Source organism: Staurois parvus, unplaced genomic scaffold (genome assembly GCF_062004578.1).
Source record: "Staurois parvus isolate SC_StPar_1 unplaced genomic scaffold, SC_StPar_1.0 ptg000114l, whole genome shotgun sequence".
Lineage (NCBI taxonomy): Eukaryota > Metazoa > Chordata > Amphibia > Anura > Ranidae > Staurois > Staurois parvus.
The window spans coordinates 6,869,088-6,889,555 of NW_028317910.1; the positions used below are offsets into that span (position 1 = coordinate 6,869,088).

The following is a 20,468-nucleotide window of genomic DNA, read 5'->3' on the forward strand; positions in this document are numbered from 1 at the left end:
GTTAGTCCTTCCACCTAAAAACTCAGACCCTTAGCCTCCTGTGGAAGTTGTACATGTTCCTTTTGACAAAAACAAATATATCTGTGTCAGGTAACATTACGAAGTGGCGATCCCATACTTGCTCACTTGACAGCAAAGGGCATCTTATCAACTGAAAAAGAAGCAGCCCAATCGCCTGTCTGACCATGGCAAAATTCGTTTCCAGAAAATCTGTATTATTATAAGGTTGGGTAGTTCCACAAGCTAAATGATGAAACAAATTTACAGAATAAATCTATTAAAACTATGAACAGTGAGTAATGAAAAACTGTAATAAACACAACCACAGGAAATGGGATTGGATATCCTTGTGCTGCTATTATCATGATGAGCAATATGAAAAGAGCATGGCGCAGCTTAATTGCTTTTGGCAAGCTACAATCTGGGACTCAGCTTTCTAATCATGAACCAATCGGTTCAAATTAAGGTCAGAGAGAGCAGAATAGAACAGCGAGCAAATTTATTTTATGCCTTTCAGCATGCAACATTCATGTGTTACAGGAGCCTGGCAAAAAAGCAGCCATGATGATGACATCACAACAGAGCAACAGCAAGGCTCACAAGCTCACGTCCTTTTGATGTCATGGCTCTGGATGGCAGAGCTGGCACAGGCCGTGCCCCCTCCTTGTGAGTGAAATGTATAGATGATGTATGGAATAATGTCATAGGTGGGATCTAGGGTGACAATGGAACGCTAAATCTAAATGATATAAAAAGATGCCGCTGTGGGCATTTTGTTTTATGGAACAGCACTCATGCACATAAGTCCTGTTCAGGTACCCTCAGGGATCAGCTCCTCCCAACCACGCGGCTGGATGGCCGGCTCGGCGTTGTCATTGTCTCTGGGGTTATGATCTGGAAGAGGGAATTGAGGAGGTTGACAGAGAACAGCAGTGCGACCGATTCAGTGACAGCTGCCAGTTTAGTGAAAAGAGGAAAAAATTATTGCAACATTGGCTAGTTGTAATTAGTCACTTTAATTGGACTTGTTCTGTAATTCTGAAAAAGTTTTAAAGCTTATCTAAGCTATTACTTCAGTTCTAATGAGTGTCAGGAAGATAACCAGCATTTATATTCATACAGGTAGCACTGACACCAATCACCATCGAATGTGTCAAGACAGATGATTATTGTCCAAGACAGGTTGGGAGGCGGGAAAGTTGTGGAATGACTCTGTCCTTGAGATAATCCCATTTTTGGCTGTCAGGGACTTTCTGTTAATTCCTTGATTCAAAGGAGTGAATTGTCTTCAAATCGCTGGGATAGAGATGTTAAAATGCTATTATATGTGGTTTTGAATGCTCCTACCTGTGTTCAGGAATGATTGGTTTATAAGAGGTGTGAAAGAAGTCATCTATATCAAACTGAAAGTTTTCTTCTTTGTTAAAAATGGGCACCTCAACTGGTTCCAAGAGGTTCGGAAGAGGTCATCTATGTCAAACTGGAACAACCATCCTGAACAAGGGTGGGGGCCTTCAACACCAACTGTTTTCCACATATAATATTGTTTTGCAATCTCTACTCCAGCAATTTGGCAACAATGCAGAACTTCAGACATATGACTTTGAAAATTAACACCATTACATACTTCCTGATATCAAGAATGGGAATATGTCATTTAGAACAGGATGATTCCACAGCTTTCAAACCTCCCATCCAATTCTTGGACACATGTCAAGGTGGCTGGAATAAGGTGTCAGTGCTACCTATGTAAATATAAATGTTGGGTTATATTCTTGACACAACATGAACTTGAGAAATGGCTTTTGAGACACTTTGAAAAGTCTTCTAGATTACAGAACAAGTCCAGTTGATTGTGACTAACTACTACTAGCTATACCATGACCTGGATAAATAAGAACCTTTACAGACACATTGCAACAATATTACAGTACAACCTAATTAATAGTTTACTCTGCTGGTCAATAGCAGCTCCTCTAAAACCTGCTAGGCGAAAAGACCTACAAAAAGGCTTAAAAAACAAAAACCATACATTGAATTAACACAAGCAAGGGTCCATTTACACTTCAGCACACTAGATCCACCTTTTCCATAGCTAAAACACAAGGAGTTTGATATCATTGGGTTTAAAAGTAAACCTTAAAGTGTCACACATCATTAAAAAAATATCAATAAATACTGTATTACATGCTGTTAATCACATGCAAGGAAAATTTAAAAAATAATTTTTGCTTGCACATGATTGAATGATGGAAGTCCGCAAAGCTTCTGCTCATTTCCTAAGCTCTAGAGCAACTGCTCTTGCGAAGTGCAACTGCCCTTTGAAAAGTGCACAGCATATTTGCCTTTAGCAAATCAATCTCTATGGGGTAGATTTAGTAAAGGCAAACTGACTTTGCACTTTGCAAAGTGAAGTTGCACTCCGCAAGAGCAGTTGCTCCCAAGCTTAGTAAATGAAGTACAGCTTCATTTTGCAAAGAATACCCAATCACGTGCAGGGAAAATAAAAAAAAAGCATTTTTGTGTGCATGTGATTGGATGATGGAAGCCAGCAGAGCTGCTCATTTACTAAGCTCTAGATCAACTGCTCTTGCAGAGTGCAACTGCACTTTGAAAAGTGCACAGTCTATTTTCCTTTAGTAAATCAACCCCAATGTGTTTTAGTATTGTGGCTTGTAGTCTTCACCAGGGAAACATATGACAGCATGTGACAATATGGGAAACGTGACAATGCAAAACACAATTGAAAGAGAGCTCTCGCATCATCACAGAAAGTATTTGAACAAGGATCGCAATGCTGGAGCACCAGGGATTTAAAATGATTTAAAATGATTGTAAATGACTTATGAAATTACTTTAACTTTTCAAAGGACCTTTGACATCCTTGTTTAGTAGTAATGCACATGTTACTGCAACAAACAGCAAAACACTCCACAGGTGATGTGGTGTCATTCATTTCAAATGATACCCCACTGCTCTAGGGTGTTACACTGTGCGCAATGTGTTGCAAAGCATTATGTTACAAACTTTCCCCAACATGCACATTTTGGATTGTTTTGTTGGTAGACCATTTAATTTTCAGTCAACTGCCATAAAGCAATGCATGCGAAAATGTAAATGGTCACTGAACATTATATGAGATTTCGGGGATTTGGTCCTTCCTAAGATAAATTTAAAAAAAAACTTTGAAAACAAATTATATGAGATTTCAGCGATCTCCCCCCCCCTAAAAAAACTGTAAAATAAAAACAAACAAACAAAAACAAAACAAAAACACATTAGGCTCAATTCACAAAGCTTCAAATGTAGCTTAATGCACTCTTTTGAGGCCAATTCGCACTGCCTGTATAGCAAACTGCTGACATTTAGTATATGGGCTGCTATATGTTCTGGCCACAGAGAGCCATCAGTAGGGGGAGGTGTGATATGCGTTTCAGCACCTCACAGTGTTCCCTTTTTTGTATCAGCTTTTCTTTTTTTAAAGTGCACAAAAAGTGACAATTAATTCATGTCACTGTAAAACAGCACAGTGCATTGTGCTGCTATACCATGACATGTGATCCCTTCTTGTATGCTGTGATAAATTGCCGGATGTCTGCATTTCATCACAGCCCCCTGCACCACACCTCCACAGTGCCTTGCAGTTTGAAAACCAAACATAGAAAACAACTGTTTTCTGTGTGTCTTAGCAGTGACCTGTGATCATGCATTCAGGCAAAACGCAGGTCACCACACCAAATGTGAACAGGGCCTTAGACAAGTGACTGATTTTCAGATTTCATTGGACTCTACTGAAAATAATTGTAATTTTTTGAAAATCTTGTGTATGTTAGCTTTGTGAACTGACCTATTTTACAGAACACAAAACATTTTTATTGCAGAAGTGTAAGTAGACCCAAGGAGAAGAAAAGACAGTAGTGTCATTCCAAATGTTCAATATGTACAAATCTTTGCACTCAGGAGGTGTGGGGACTAGTAGTCCCTCCAGGGACCATACTGCTCATTCATGTTTTAAACAGTTCTTTTTTTCCTTCTGAAACAGATCTACATGAAACATGCAGGGCACTAAATTTTTATTCTAGACTAATGCCAGTTGTTCCTTAAAGTGAAACTCCAGACAAACGACTACATGTTATATATCTAGTGTTTCACCTGGCAAAAGATTTGTAATTCCGTGAGGCCAGATCTCATGATTTAAACATTTGTGCCATATTGCTGAGCCAGGAAGATCCCTGAACTACATTCAGTTGCATTGATTCCTGTTAATAGGCGAAGAGGCTGATTAACTGAGGTGACATAAGAAGTACATTTGCTGAATCAGAAATATGTGTGTCGCCTGCCAAGCTATACTTAATGACAGAACCTTGGTCATGTAAACACATATGCATTTACATGTGTATTTACCTTTCTGCCTGGAGTTCCAATTTAAAGAGCATCTAAACCCCCAAAAATTGTAATATATTGCAGCTTACCAGTCCTTTGTTTGTTGGCTGCATTAGTTTTCCTTTTATAATATTTTTTCCTTATTAAAGTGTTACTAAGCCCAGGACCCTGCATTCAGTATTTCTGATCTCCCACAGTACACAGAACATGGAAATGCAATTATTTTAGTAAATATAAACTGCTAAATACCTTTTCTCATCATCAGTTAGAGCAATCATGTGACTTCTATCAGTGTCCAGCCCAGCACTAGCTAAAGCTTGTAGGAGGAGTTTTCTTTCTACTCTAGGAGGATGGAAATCCCCTGACCCTCTATCTGGACAGTGCTGATTGGCCCTGTGGTAATAATCATATGCGCTCTCCAAAGAAAAAAAAAAACCTCTCTAGCAACACACACCAAACTAAGCATGTGCAAAAGGGCTACGGGTTCAGTCTGTATCAGGTGGTCATTTCAACAAGAGGAGGGGCAGAGAAGAAAGGATTAACCCCTTAGGTTCCACAGTGAGTATAACAAGCATGCTTTACTGCCTATACAGACTGATTTTACTGTTGTGGGTTTAGTATCACTTTAACAAACCAATGTCATGCATTGCTACAACATTCAGCACCTCCTATAGTCAATAATCAAGTACTGCAACCAGCCAACAACTAAATCACACAAAGATTGCTACACACAGATGACAAAGTTTTGCCATGTCTAGTTCTACCAAAATAGTTATATATATTTGGTCAGCAATGCTACACATCTGGTGGTTACTGCTATTGTCTGATGAGAATTAGCTGAGCATCTGCATTGTTAAAGGCTTGAAAATATTACCCGGACTTTCGTCAGTAGGCACATGGTAGACAAAGCTTCCCGGAGGATGTTCTGCTGCCCGCCGGTACCACAAGGGAAAGTGATCCATGGTGAATATGCTTTCCTTTTCTTCATATTGCAGAAATTTCCTAAATGGAAAAAAATGTAATAAATATGACAAATATGTTGGCAAGGCAGCATTGCTATGCATCATTACTAAACTGGAAGCAGAGTATAATATGCCTGCCCCATGTACATATATACTCATGACCTATACATAAAAACAATGGCAAACACCAGTAAGATTATTTGCATTTAGCTAACCACACTGACGTGTTTTATATCCAAGTTAAAAAAAAATTATATAAAAAAGTCAAAACTTTCTGTTGCATTTTAAATAAAGGATGAAAGGGTAAAAAGTTTTTTTGCCATCTCTTATTAGGGAGATTTTCCTTTGCTTCTTGTCTTGTACTCAAGAAGACAGAGAGAGCCAGTCAGCTTCCAGTCTACATATTAATTTCAGAACTTGTTACTTTGATATAAAAAGGAAACAATTTGTGACTCTTATTCACAAAAATAGAATTTATTTTGAGTGATGACGTTTTAAGATCTGACCATTGGGATTTTTTTTATTTCTAAACATAATACATGAACCCCCCCCCCCCCAAATATACAGTCAGGTCCATAAATATTGGGACATCGACACAATTCTAACATTTTTGGCTCTATACACCACCACAATGGATTTGAAATGAAATGAACAAGATGTGCTTTAACTGCAGACTGTGAGCTTTAATTTGAGGGTATTTACATCCAAGTCAGGTGAACTGTGTAGGAATTACAACAGTTTGCATATGTGCCTCCCACTTGTTAAGGGACCAAAAGTAATGGGACAGAATAATAATCATAAATCAAACTTTCACTTTTTAATACTTGGTTGTAAATCCTTTCCAGCCAATTACAGCCTGAAGTCTGGAACGCATAGACATAACCAGATGCTGGGTTTCATCCCTGGTGATGCTCTGCCAGGCCTCTACTGCAACTGTCTTTAGTTCCTGCTTATTCTTGGGGCATTTTCCCTTCAGTTTTGTCTTCAGCAAGAGAAATGCATGCTCAATTGGATTCAGGTCAGGTGATTGACTTGACCATTACATAACATTCCACTTCTTTCCCTTAAAAAACTCTTTGGTTGCTTTTGCAGTATGCTTTGGGTCATTGTCCATCTGCACTGTGAAGCAGCGTCCAATGAGTTCTGAAGCATTTGGCTGAATATGAGCAGATAATATTGCCCGAAACACTTCACAATTCATCCTGCTGCTTTTGTCAGCAGTCACATCATCAATAAATACAAGAGAACCAGTTCCATTGGCAGCCATACATGCCCACGCCATGACACTACCACCACCATGCTTCACTGATGAGGTGGTATGCTTAGGATCATGAGCAGTTCCTTTCCTTCTCCATACTCTTCTCTTCCCATCACTCTGGTACAAGTTGATCTTGGTCTCATCTGTCCATAGGATGTTGTTCCAGAACTGTGTGGGCTTTTTAGATGTCGTTTGGCAAACTCTAATCTGGCCTTCCTGTTTTTGAGGCTCACCAATGGTTTACACCTTGTGGTGAACCCTCTGTATTCACTCTGGTGAAGTCTTCTCTTGATTGTTGACTTTGACACACATACACCTACCTCCTGGAGAGTGTTCTTGATCTGACCATCTGTTGTGAAGGGTGTTTTCTTCATCAGGGAAAGAATTCTTTGGTCATCCACCACAGTTGTTTTCCATGGTCTTCCGTGTCTTTTGGTGTTGCTGAGCTCACCGATGCGTTCCTTCTTTTTAAGAATGTTCCAAACAGTTGTTTTGGCCACGCCTAATGTTTTTGCTATCTCTCTGATGGGTTTGTTTTGTTTTTTCAGCCTAATGATGGCTTGCTTCGCTGATAGTGACAGCTCTTTGGATCTCATCTTGACAGTTGACAGCAACAGATTCCAAATGCAAATAGCACACTTGAAATGAACTCTGGACCTTTTATCTGCTCATTGTAATAGGGATAATGAGGGAATAGCACACGCCTGGCCATGGAATAGCTGAGAAGCCAATTGTCCCATTACTTTTGGTCCCTTTACAAGTGGGAGGCACATATGCAAACTGTTGTAATTCCTACACCCTTCACCTGACTTGGATGTAAATACGCTCAAATTAAAGCTGACAGTCTGCAGTTAAAGCACATCTTGTTCATTTCATTTCAAATCCATTGTGGTGGTGTATAGAGCCAAAAATGTTAGAATTGTGTCGATGTCCCAATATTTATGGACCTGACTGTATATTCCCTTTAGTGTATATTAAATGTTATATATTATGATCCAAAAGAAAAGATCATATTGTAAAATTAATTAGTGTCCATGAATATATGAAGGAACAAATCTACCTCATGTATGACATTTTTAACAATGCTGTTAAGGACAAGTGACTTTTTTTTGCCTCTAAATGCTCCTGCATGTTAGCCTATGTGTCCATAGTATTTACAGGAGATTAGAAGTTTAAAGGCAGAAAAATAACCCACTGCTAGTGCATCTAGGAGCAGCACCGTTTGGCAAAAAATTGTTTGGATTTTTTATGTAAACGTGTGCAAATGCGTCTAAACGTGTGTTAACACTAGCACATTTAGCACTTGAGCTGTATCTGATTTCAATGGCCATTTAAGTTAAATTTTGGCCAATTAAATGAAAAAACGCCAAAGCTCTTGACGCACCTAAATGCATTACACTTACATCAAAATGCTGTTGCAAGGAAGAAAGGTGTATAGGAGAGATGGTCAAACCTCCAGTGTGCATGAGGCCTTACTCTCCCCCAAAAATACAGGAACTGTTAGCAACTGTGCCACAGTACCATAAAATAATAGTTTGAATGTCTGTGCTTACAAATCTAGGATGAGGAACACCTGTCTAGGTATGGAAATCCCTGGTGTATTTGTATAGTTATCTTCTACTATAGTTTCACTTTTCACCACAAGATGGCAACATTGTCCTTACAAGCATATTTCCACAGCTGTGTCTTGCTGTTATAATAGCAGTTTGCAATTTAAAATGATTATCATCATCACCAAGTACCAGCATGTTCTACAGTGCCATACGCAGAGCACTGCATGCTCTACCTCTGATTCTGAAAGCTGTATATAGCATAAAACCTCTACTACCCCAATACTATATAAGCCTGTTCCTAGCAAAAATCAAGAGGATTTTTCAATGTCACAAAATTGGCTACTGAGATTAGCATACATATAAGCTCACTGCACAGTCCAGCTCTTTAAGAACACAACCAACCTCCCTCAACCCCATTCCCCCCACACACATCCCTTTACGTCACATTTAGTGGAGGATTTTAGAACAAGCACTTTCAGTATATGTTTCAGGTTTACTGAAAAATGTGTCAAGGCAAAACATAATTGAATAAAGTTCTATTTGTGTAAGAAGCATGCAGACCAACAGCCCTATCATTTACATGCATCTCATAAAGTTTGCTTGATCTATTTATGTCAAAAAAAAATTAAAAATTCACATTTTATTTTAGTGTTTATAATTGATAAACTAATATTTTATATCTGTTTTGCACTATGTTCAGTCTTTGCAAAAAAGCATTTAATACATGACAAAGGATCCCCAGAGCACTATATGGGTTAGCTAAAGAGACAGCTCACTGGGGCAGTTTGCTTTGCAGATGCCCTTGTCTGATTGAAATCTGACACTAAGCTGCCTGATCATTGCTGTGATGAATCTAATGATGTGAAAAGGAAAGCAGAACTTGATATATGATACACATCATAATAATATGCAATAATCCAATATATATATATATATATATATATATATATTATTATAAATTAAAACAAAGAAAGAAAATGAATATAAATTGCAATATATCCTACAGGAAAGGGTCCTAAGGATGGTTAGAAAACTTGTTGGATTCCACATACTACATGAATGGAGGTCAGCTAGGTTAAGGTGGAGATCTTTTCCCACCTGTGAACTGACAAGCAGTCCAAATAACCCATCTACCAATTCAGGAAATAGAATTGGAAGAACACTCTCTCCAGGTTGCAAGAAACAGACTTGGTTTTATAGGAAAATAGGAGACAAAGATGAGCATCTTGACCAATTCAGCTAGTGCTACTGGTGGTTCTCCTGATGGGCCCATGTCCTGCTGGCCTGGGAAAGTGTCCTTCGTTGTCCTTAAATTGGCCCAAACAATACACAACTCACTTGTTTGACATCTGTTCGGCTCCCACATACAAATTTTTCCGAATAAGGCCAGCACGGGTACCCAGAAAAGCCACCTCGATTCCATCTTCCTGTCTGCAGCAAAAGAAAAAACATACAGGAGTTATCTGGGAAGAAAAGGAAAGTGAAACATCTTGAACAGTAAAGCAGGTGGAAGTCAATAGCCTGTAATGAACCATCAATATCTCCAACAGAGATGATGGTCATTTACTGAGAACAGGTACAACACAGCATCACACATAAAAAAAATGGGAAAAGAGATACAAAATAGTCTACAAATGGTTGTCCTTCAACTGGCTCACAGAATGTGACAAAGGTGGTCTTCAAGTTGGGTCCCTCCAGGGAACCCTGGGTTCACCAACTGTCCATACTATGGTACTTTCTGAGCGAATGAGATGGGTCCTCTTCCCAAGCTGGATTCCACTAACAGTAACACCTATGAGGTTCTTTGAATTTAGTGCCAAAGGGGTTGCGGTCATGGTGCCCTGGATTGGTCTGTGACTGGATGACATTTGTTCAACTGCCTAAGTGTCTGCTGCCCTTAAAGAACACATTGATACCTAGCAATACTTGTAAGACCTGCCATGGCGACCTTGGTCACTGGTCAACCACAGTCCCCCCTCACTATAGCTAACAAAACAACTTGCACGTGCACTCCAGATTGATTTAACTTTTTTTGACCAAAGGTCATTGAAGCCTAGATGCCAGGTAGGGTCACTATGTATCCCCCTTCATGTGTTGGTTCTTTCTTCCGCCCTTCATGCCACTTCAGAGCTCAGAAGTGATGTATTATATCAGAGGAAAAAAAAGGTGCAGGGCAGGGGACACAGGCACTTGATACTGCTGTAAGTGTTAATTGCTGAAAAGGCTTTGAGGCTGCAGATTCGAGTCAGAAGGAAAGTAGGGGACATGGGCCGTTAAAGAGACGAGCTGGCTTCTATATGTAGTGATGTGCCAGTATTAAAATTTTAGAGCCCTGACAGGATCTCTTTAAAGTACAAAGGCTGGTGTTGCTGACTCCTTTCCTTATATTGCAGTTGCCTGGCCATGTTTGACTTTAGTACTTTCAAGTCAATGACTGAAATGAGCATGCAGCAATTGAAAGCTGGAATACAAGGGTTTCTTATGGCTGTACTTGTTCGAAACAACGATTCAAAGTATCGAAGTCACTGGATTAACATGGCAGTTTCCAGGTTTCCCTCAAGACAATTTTCCGTTAAAGACATAAAGATAAAATTTGTCAAATGAGGCAATGAAACAGCAATACTTTCCGCAGCAGATTATTAAGGAGGTGCATTTACATCTTTGAAATCATTTTTATTACTCACTTTGACATATTAAGAGCCACCTGTGTCCAGTAGGCTTCCAGCGGCGCAGTGACCACAGCATCAAACAAAACTTCCTTTACCAGCTCCTCATCACCTGCAAGAGAAGAATAATGAGCAGCTATTGTAACTCCCTCCTCATTGACATACCTAATCGCATGCTATCCCCTCTTCAGTCTGTCATGAATGCTGCTGCCAGACTCATCCAACTTACCAACTATTCCATGTCTGCCATCCCCCTCTGCCAATCCCTCCACTGGCTTCCCATTGCCCAACGGAAATAATTAAAAACATTAACAATAACATATAAAGCCATTTATAACTCTGTCCCAAATTACATCACCAATCTTGTCTCCAAATATCACCCAAACTTTCCTCTCTGCTCCTCCCACGACCTCCTGCTCTCTAGCTACCTTGTCTCCTCCTCTCATGCTCGTCTCCAAGACTTCTCCAGAGCCTCTATCCTCTGGAACTCTCTACCTCAATCTATCTGACTATCGCCTACTCTGCCCACTTTTAGGCGATCTCTGAAAACCTCTCTCTTCAGGGAAGCCTTTCCTGCCTTCAGCTAATAACGGAACCTTTTATTCCTCCTATCAGTTCATCCCCCACAGTTATTACCTTTTGTACCACCAGCCCCTTCCTCTTAGACTGTAAGCTCCAAAGAACAGGGCCCTCCTATCCCTCTTGTATTGAACTGTATCGTTGCTGTATTGTCTCCCCTTTATATTGTAAAGTGCTGAGCAAACTGTTGGTGCTATATAAATCCTGTATAATAATAATACAAATAACATAGGACTAGTTCCCTTTCTTTACCAGCTAAGAATAAGTTTAAAGTTGAATTCACCTTCAGTCTTGCACAGCTATACTTGCCCCTCTTTTATATAGAAATTACGTATTCTGATTTTGCTGCGCACTCTGGGCTTCTCTCAATGTACCATAGATATTGTAGCGAGTCACATAGATCCTGCCCCATTTCCTGGCTGGAGGACATCCAGAATCACCTAGTGCTTCCGTCCCCAACCTGACTGTCCCTGGCTCACCCCTTTCATTCATTGAATTTCAGTTCTTTCAATCAAAGAGGCTCAGAATAAAGTTACCTAGGGCAGTCTGCATGCATATATATATAAACTTCTTAGGAATGCCTACTCCTTCAAACTTACACCCACCCAACAAGGTATTTTAATATTTACATAACTCCTCCCAAGGGCAAGCCCGCTGCTTGCATCAGGGCTGAGGGCTCTTGAGACAAGTACAGGGTACCTCAACCATGATTTGCCTACATTGCGCAACAAAACATAGAGACCCAGTGATTACATCTGGGTCTAAAAAAAGGTATGTCAAGAAAACAGAATGGTTTTATTTAATAATGTTATTGATACATGAATAATGGGAGTAGGAAAAGGAAAATATATCCAGACTAAACTTCAACAGTAAGAACCTGTTCTAAATAAATCACAACGAAAAGAATCTTTCGAAGAGGAAAGATTATGGAAGAAGTTGACAGTTTTTAGGTAATGCCGTCCTTCTATTTGCTGGGGACAGCACCACAGCATGAGCCACTTTGTCAAAGCAACGTCACTAGCTCCAGGTAAACCGAGGGACTGAAAATTGCTTTGACCAAAAGAACAATCGGTATAAGTTCACACAGACCAAACTTCTTGCAGATATTTCCTTTAACAAGGCACCAATTCTCTCCAGTCCATCAGAACGGTTGTATGAAAATGTAACTGTTGTAACTGTAACTGCTCATGTCCCCCCTACTGATCAATTCAATTAAAGTTTATTTCCAATGACTGCTTCTTTTTTGCAAGCTCATATGTTCTTGGTTACGCTCAGGCAACACAAATAGTGCTTATTTCAGGTACTTTGATGAATAGTCTTGCTTACTAGCACTAAATTGACAGGCTGCATTCCTGGGACTTCACAAATACCCTATTCTAAGCATTACGCAAACATTGTTCCATGTAACTAAAGGGATTTGCAATTGAGACACCACAGTTAGAATTAATTATCTGGATAAAATTTATTTGCAATATAATAAAAGACTTTGTCAAAGAGCCAACATGTTTCAGGGGCCAGAGACCACTCCCTTCATCAGAGCCAGGCCCCCTTCATCAGTCTTTATCTGATTTGATATTGGGATAAATTTATATCTGGACAATTCATTCTCAGGGAGGCTCCCTTAATCACAGATCAATTTAGTTACAAACCAAGGAAACTGTGGAAATCCTTTGACATGTAGATTCCCAGAATCCAGATAGCCTGTCCAAAACTACTACAATTCCTATTCCAATAAGACAACCCTTGGGTTCCAGTGTTACTATTCCATCTCTCCCAAGTCATTGTCCCAAAGGGGTTGCATAATATTGCTTCAGTGATGTCTGTAGGGGGACAGGAAGGTGTCACTCACACTCCAGGTCCGGATCCTCTCCCATCAGGAAGCGGGTGACTGCTTGCAGCTGGTTCAGTTTGCGGTGATCAGGGTCAATATCTGTAATACAGTAAATCCTGGGGAAGAAGACAAAGTCTCATGACACATATGAACTACCTTTGCTGGAAGCACAATATCAGCTTATTCATATTGATAATAAAGCTTGAGGAAGCCTAAGGAAGAGGCGCTGCCACCTCAAAACATGTTACCATGCCCCCTATACACCCCTGGAATCTGACATCATCCAAAAGTTTCCCTCGCTGTCAGTCTTCTGACAGCTCAGATTCTGTGCCTACTGTGAGTGGTTTTATGCTGGTTACATAGTATACATATTTAGTCTGTCTGAAAAAAGACAAAAGTCCATCCAGTTCAACCATAGAAAAAAAAAAAGTTATAGTCCTATACCCACAGTTGATCCAGAGGAAGGCAAAAAAAACCCCAGCAAAGCACGATCCAATTTGCTCCTACTGGGAAAAAAATTCCTTCCTGATCCCCCGAGAGAGAGGCAATCGGATATTCCCTGGATCAACTTTACCTATAAATGTTAGTATCCAGTTATATTCTGTGTATCTAAGAAACAATCCAGGCCTTTTTTGAAGCAATCCACTGAGCTGGCCAGAACCAACTCTTGAGGGAGTCTATTCCACATTTTCACAGCTCTTACTGTAAAGAAACCTTTCTATGTTTGGAGATTAAATTTCTTATCCTACAGATGTAAAGAGTGCCCCCTTGTCCTCTGTGATGACCTCAGGGTGAATAGCTCTACACCGAGTTCACTATATGAACCACTGATGTATTTATACATGTTGATCATATCCCCCTTAATCTCCTCTTCTCAGGAGAAAATAAATTCAGTTCCTCTAATCTTTCCTCATAGCTGAGCTCCTCCATGCCTCTTATCAGTTTGGTTGCCCTTCTCTGTACTTTCTCCAGTTCCCCAATGTTCTTTTTGTGAATTGGTGCCCAAAACTGAACTGCATATTTCTGGTTAGCTTGGAGCTTTATCATTGGGTACATCTCTTGGGTCCACAGAGGACGGCCTCATTACACATATTAATCCTTTTAGTATTTTACAAAATGTGAATGCATCTTATTCTTTTACTTCAACAAATATACTTTAGTTTCTGCACTTAGATGCACCCTTTTGCATTCTTTCATTTTACTGTCGATATTCCTTCAGTCTGATGAGGAACTGCTCTAAGGTTCTTGTGGTGAGCTACTGACTGCATGGATTACCATTGATCAGGTTACCACTATTTCTAGGACTACTAGTGACATTTGTGATATAATGGACTATGCACATTTTATTTCCAATGTGCATGACATAAAGTGAACCTTTAATATTTGTTTAAGTAAAAGTATTTAAATGCTGTTTTATATTTTTTATCTGTTTACTATAAGTCTTCATCTTATAAAAAAAGCATGCCTGCTTTGATGTTCTGTTTATCTGGCTAAAACCCCAGATGGAACTGCCTGGCAAGTGTAGAATAAGGTAATTGTGTGTGAAAATTGCAGTTTGAACTATTGAGGACTGTAAGCAGGTAAGTGGCCAGAAAATAGAAGAAAATGAAAGAGAGCCTATAGCGCCACCTTTTGGCTATATAGAAGACTACAAATCTGCTATGCAATAACTTTAAGTTGATATTGAAGCAGTGTCACCATGTGTGAAGTCTTCACTCACCATTCATTGGCCAGGGTCAGGTCAGGGTGAAGGAGGTCATGAAGTCCTGAAAGATAAACGGTGAGATGCAGAAAAACAAAGAGTACAAAAAATTTAGCTGAAGTTGGACTTAACACTCTATGGAATGTGCTATTCTCAGTGACACAAGCCTTGTTTCTACTTTCCAGCAGCACTGTTTCCTCTTGGTATCATCAGACTCTCTCCCCTATGGTCTGTGATGTGTAGAGCTGTGACATTCTTACTGTTTGGAGGGTCAGGCATAATCTGTAGCAGAACCACCACCCCCAATTGGCACCAGTACAAATACAGAATAGTTATTGCAGAAAAAGAGCACGTGGTCCATCAAGTCTGCCCTTTATTGTTTTAGTCTGCATTGCACTGCAAAAAAATTGTAGCATGACAAAAATGTATTTCATTTATTTTCAGTCCACTTAGTTTGAATGGGATGGCTAATGCAATGCACAAAAATGCAGTATGCTCTAGTGTGAATGAGCCCTTATTGTTGATTGAATTGCTGCCTCTGCTGGAAGTCTTTTCCCAAGAGTCCACTTCTCTTTCAGTAAAATGATACTGTCATATGTTAGTTTTGAACTTTACTCCTGTTAGTTTGTGATCATGTCCTCAATCTTAGCTTCATATTGAAAAAACTGTCCTTCCACGGGCGCACTCTGTGACCGCTGTATCCCTTGGACACAGCTGATCACAGGTCACAGTAAAAGGCCAATCACACTGGCCCTTTACCATGTGATCAGCTGTGTCCAATCACAGCTGGTCACATGTAAACAGACTTGTCGGTTATCAGCATTTCCTTTTCTCACACGCTGTCTCTGTGTGAGGAAAGGAGAGCTGATAACCAGCAAGTCTGACAGGGAACAGTGAGTACATACATTGTTTACACTGATAATCAGTGCCCTGATTATCATTGCAGCCCCATCAGTGCAGCTTATCAGTGTCGCCTATAAGTGTCCATCAATGTCACCTCATTAGTGCAGCTTATCAGTGCCCATCAGAGCTGCCTCATCAGTGCAGCCTCATCAGCACCCATCAGTGCAGCCTCATCAGTGCCCATCAGTGCAGCCTCATCAGCACCCATCAGTGCAGCCTCATCAGTGCCCATCAGTGCAGCCTCATCAGTGCCCATCAGTGCAGTTTCATCAGTGCCCACCAGAGCAGCCTCATCAACACACATCAGAGAAGAAATATTACTTATTTGGAAATTTTATAACAGAAACCAAGAAAAACGTTTTCTTTTCAAAGTTTTCTGTCTTTTTTTGTTTGCTTAGAAAACAAAAAAGAGTGGTGATTACCACCAAAACAAAGCTCGGTCTAAAAAAAAAATTAATACAATTTCATATGGGTATAGTGTTGCATGAGCATGCAACTGTCATTCGAAGGGTGAGAGCATTGAAATCTGAAAACTGGCCTGGGCAGGAAGGGGTGAAAGTGCCCGGTAATGAAGTGGCTAAAAAGGAACCAGGACCTCTTTCCTTCTGCTGTTGATCCCTCTAGCGATATCTAAAGATTTATATAGCGGAATTGGGATCTCCTTCTTTCTTCTAGGGATTCCTCTAATGGTGACCAAAGATCTACATAGAGGAATCAGAACCTCCCTCTTCCTGCTGGTAACCCCTCTAGTGATAACTAAAGATCTACATAGAGGAATCAGAACCTCCTTCCTTCTGTTGGTGGTCCCTCCAGTGAGGCAATGATAACACATCCTACAGCAGAGAGATGTGACACAGCAAAGGACCAACATATGTCCAAGAGGTCTACAGAATACAGTTAGGGAAACTCTGTTTTGCAACAATTCTCACATGAAATTTTGTGCTTACAGAAAGTATAAGTGTACACAGATGACTAGCCACTTCAGCACTCACACCTTTACACCCTTTATCAGCTATATTAACTTTTTTCACATTTTTGGCACATGCCTATTGCTTCAGTAATAACTTTGTCGTTACTTATAATGCTAAAAAAAAATACTTACAGTATATAAGAAATTTGAGTAAAGGACAAACTTTGTTTTGGCAATATTGTGTTGCAAAAATTATAATTTTGTTTGTGCAATATACAGCCAAACAAATTAACAAAATGTTTTGCTAAGAAAAACAAAAACTTAAAGTTTATGTTCCCCCTATCATGTACAAGTTCCATGGGATCCTGTACTCAAGATCGTTGATCCATGCTGGCATTGACAGGCTGTGTAGCCGCTCCTTCCCACATGGAGTTACAGGATGCTGTGCAATGCACTGTGTGCTTGTATCTCTGTGGTCATTTAAGCGCCCCAAACCCTCCGTCCTGCCCTGGAAGCAAGGAACACAGATGGGGAAGGTATCTCCGCACAATGTGTGACATCACCACCTGCTTGCCCACTTCATAAACTGACAAGATCATCCTTTGCAGAGGAGTAAGCATAAGGAAGGCTATGAGGTCACATGGCCGACTAATAACATTACTAAATAAGAGGACAAAAGGTTTATATTTGCAATCATGGTAGACATGGTAGACAAATATGACTTCAAGCAGAACTATGTGCTTTTCTTGTATGGTTTTCACATATATTTTAAGGTGAGGAGGAACAAATTATTTAGCTCCGTTTTAGAGTTAGGCAAGCATTAATAAAGAGTTAAATAGGGTTTAAAAAAATGAACACCTTGTTACAGTTCCAAACCTTTAGAAGTATATAAAACATACCAATAAAATGTTTAAGCATGGGCTTCTTACCTTCCTCCAGAGATGTGTTTCCGATAAGGATGTATTCCCCATGTCCTCGAGTCAGAACAACGCCAAGACTGTAAAGGAAGCAAATCTGGATCATTCATGTTTTCTTTATCTGTGTGTTACATACAATGGCTTAAAGTGGAATCCATCAAATGTGGAGCACCCATGAACAGCAGCTTACATCTTCTCACCTGAAAGGAGTGTCACTGATGTCTGTGTAAAAGTAATCACAAGTCATAAACAGGACACGCTTCTGTAAAGACAAGATGCAGGTGGCATTTATTGAAATGATGCATTTTGAAAACTTTTGTATTGAGAAGTAAAACAGTTGCTGCCACTCGCAAAACTCATTTCAGGATGTCTCTGTTATCATGCTCTTTATACAGACATACAGTAGGTGCAACAACCATTCTCACATACTGTATTATATTGTGATTAGCAGTTTAGCCACTAGGTGGTAGTGTTGTTTAATGCTTGTATAATGGAATGGTTTCTCTAGAGCAGCCTTTCCCAACCAGGGTGCCCAGTCACCCTGGGGTGCCTTGAAGTTTCATCAGGGGTGCCTTGGCAAAATTTCTAAAAATGGCCCAAAATTTGTATACAAGCCAGCGGGTGAAACAAGCCTGCCTTTTAGTTACACAAAGCCACAGGTTTTCATTGTGTACCATTTTGACCTTCTAGCCACCAGCATCCTGACAACCAATGACATCATCAGTTGAAAAGGAGGATGTCAGCTGCCTGCACAGCATCCTAGTTTGACCCTTCCCTGCCCCCCTCTATCAGTCTGGGGTCACATTAGCTCAGTGATGGAGAAAAACTGTGGGAGAAGAGAAACGCTGGAATACTAGTCAGTACCAGAGTGGAAAAGTGTATTTGCTTTGGAAGAATAAATCACCTCTAATGTTGGGTGTCCTACATGTGTGGATGTTGCTGCGTTATATAAAACTATTACAATAGTTTTTCATATTTTAGAATGGGGTGCCTCAAGACTGTCCATAATTTTAAAGGGTGCCTTGACAGAAAAAAGGTTGAGAAGCACTGCTCTAGAGCAGGGGTCTCCAAACTTCGTAAACAAAGGGCCAGTTGGCTGTCCTTCAGACTTTAGGAGGGCCAGACAAAGACAAGCAAAGGGCAACATCCGGCCCTCGGGCCACAGTTTGGAGACCACTGCTCTAGTGGAACAATATGGTTATGATGTAATTTTCTGTCTTTGTGTTCCTGTTATTTCCCCCCCACCAAAAAAAAAAAAATGAGCCCAGCCATGTGTCCAGCACCATCTTGACTGGTAAGATCTGCCGCAGCTTTCCAACAGTCTCTTTGTCCATGCATTAGGAATTTGTCCTGGCGGGTGCTGGGAGATTGCAGACACAGTTCTGGAACAAGTAGCATTGCCATGTGGAGGCACGGCCTGTAAACATGCCCACACCAAAGAACAATCCCCAGAAAGAGCTTGGATCCACTTACCCCTTTATCAACGGTGACTTTTACATCCATGCTGAGTGATCCAGTCTCTCCATTTATCATGGCTGTTCGGAGCTGTGTGAGAGACAATGCCAAAAAATGTAAGTCGCCCCAATACACAGCCAGAAGCCTAATTTAGTACATCTGTGCAATGCATGCACATTTTTTCCACTTTCAAATTCCTTTGACAAATGTTGCAAGAACAGAACAATTTCAGAAATCCACTGTGCTTTTAATTTCCTGTATGGGCTGACAACACAGTGCCTATGCTGCACTAAATTCACAGTTACTGTTGTCAGTCCAGCATGCTGGACTACAGAACTCTGCCCGTACTTCCTCATTTCTCTCCAATTGCTTACATTGATTTCTTTCCCAGCAAAACAATGCCACTGTAGCCTTGCTTGGCAGCCCACAGCTTGTGCGTTGGGAGTTCTGAGGGTATGCCTATGTCACTAAGAATGGAGCTAAGAGCAGCTGCCCTGCAACATTTGTACAGGCTTGGTGGTCATATGCATACTGAATTAAAAGACGAAAATAATGCTGGGGCATGATCTAGAGGGGAAGAGGGAGGTTTGGGGGGGGACACCGGGTCATGTCTATATAAAAATCCTTTCATATGTGGTTTGTAAACTTAATTTAAAATACACTTTGTATCACGTGAGCGCAAGACCAGCAGAAGATCAATATTTAAGGCTGAACTCCAGACACAAAAAAATTTCATTTTAATATATTCTTCAATAACCACACATTCTATAAATCCACTTTGTGTGCAGCAAATGCCTTTACAAAGCCATCACTATGCTGCACATAACATTTATGCACTCTTAATATCATTATTTTTTATTTCAAACTTTTTGGTTTTATCACTTACATTCTCATCTCGATCCTCCCACTCCACCTCAGACAGATCCACGCTGTTGTAGTTTGGCTTTGGCCTCAGTTTTTTGCCCTCCTTATACTGGAAGAGAAATATATACTGGTAATTATGGGTGTTTAAGTTAAATCTAACATTAAAGATTTATGCAGGCCATAGATGGGTCAAAAATCGACTGAAAAAAAAAATCGGCCGATTTTCGCACCGTTAATGGGTTAATTGGTTGGCCGTTTTTCAGGGTTTTGGCACATTTTTTTTATCAGTAAAGTTGGAAAAAAATCGGCCGATTTTCCTGGCAATGATGGGAGAAGAAGAAAGAAGAAGAAAGAAGAAGAATTCCAGTCCGCTATTATATTTAACATGAAAAAGTCTTGCGGTTTCAACAATGTATCTATTTGTATCCGAATAAAAACATCTGTATCCGAAATGGATATAAATAGATACATTGTTGAAACCGCAA

At 40.1% G+C, this 20,468-nt stretch overlaps 1 protein-coding gene across 3 annotated transcripts in view; it reads right to left on the minus strand.

Annotated features, from left to right (window-relative positions):
• The window catches only part of CACNA2D4 (calcium voltage-gated channel auxiliary subunit alpha2delta 4), a 303,483-nt gene that overhangs the window by 185,246 nt on the left and 97,769 nt on the right, over positions 1-20,468 (minus strand). For 2 of the 3 annotated variants that reach the window (XM_089671818.1, XM_089671817.1), the window contains exons 17-26: positions 20,006-20,092; positions 19,138-19,209; positions 17,865-17,926; positions 17,677-17,744; positions 14,953-14,998; positions 13,251-13,348; positions 10,841-10,934; positions 9,495-9,587; positions 5,258-5,385; positions 820-894 (exon numbers count right to left, since the gene is read on the minus strand). In XM_089671818.1, the coding sequence (XP_089527944.1) occupies positions 820-894; positions 5,258-5,385; positions 9,495-9,587; positions 10,841-10,934; positions 13,251-13,348; positions 14,953-14,998; positions 17,677-17,744; positions 17,865-17,926; positions 19,138-19,209; positions 20,006-20,092 (823 nt within the window). The remainder of the gene's footprint in view (positions 1-819; positions 895-5,257; positions 5,386-9,494; positions 9,588-10,840; positions 10,935-13,250; positions 13,349-14,952; positions 14,999-17,676; positions 17,745-17,864; positions 17,927-19,137; positions 19,210-20,005; positions 20,093-20,468) is intronic. The other variant, XM_089671819.1, reaches the window with a different exon arrangement.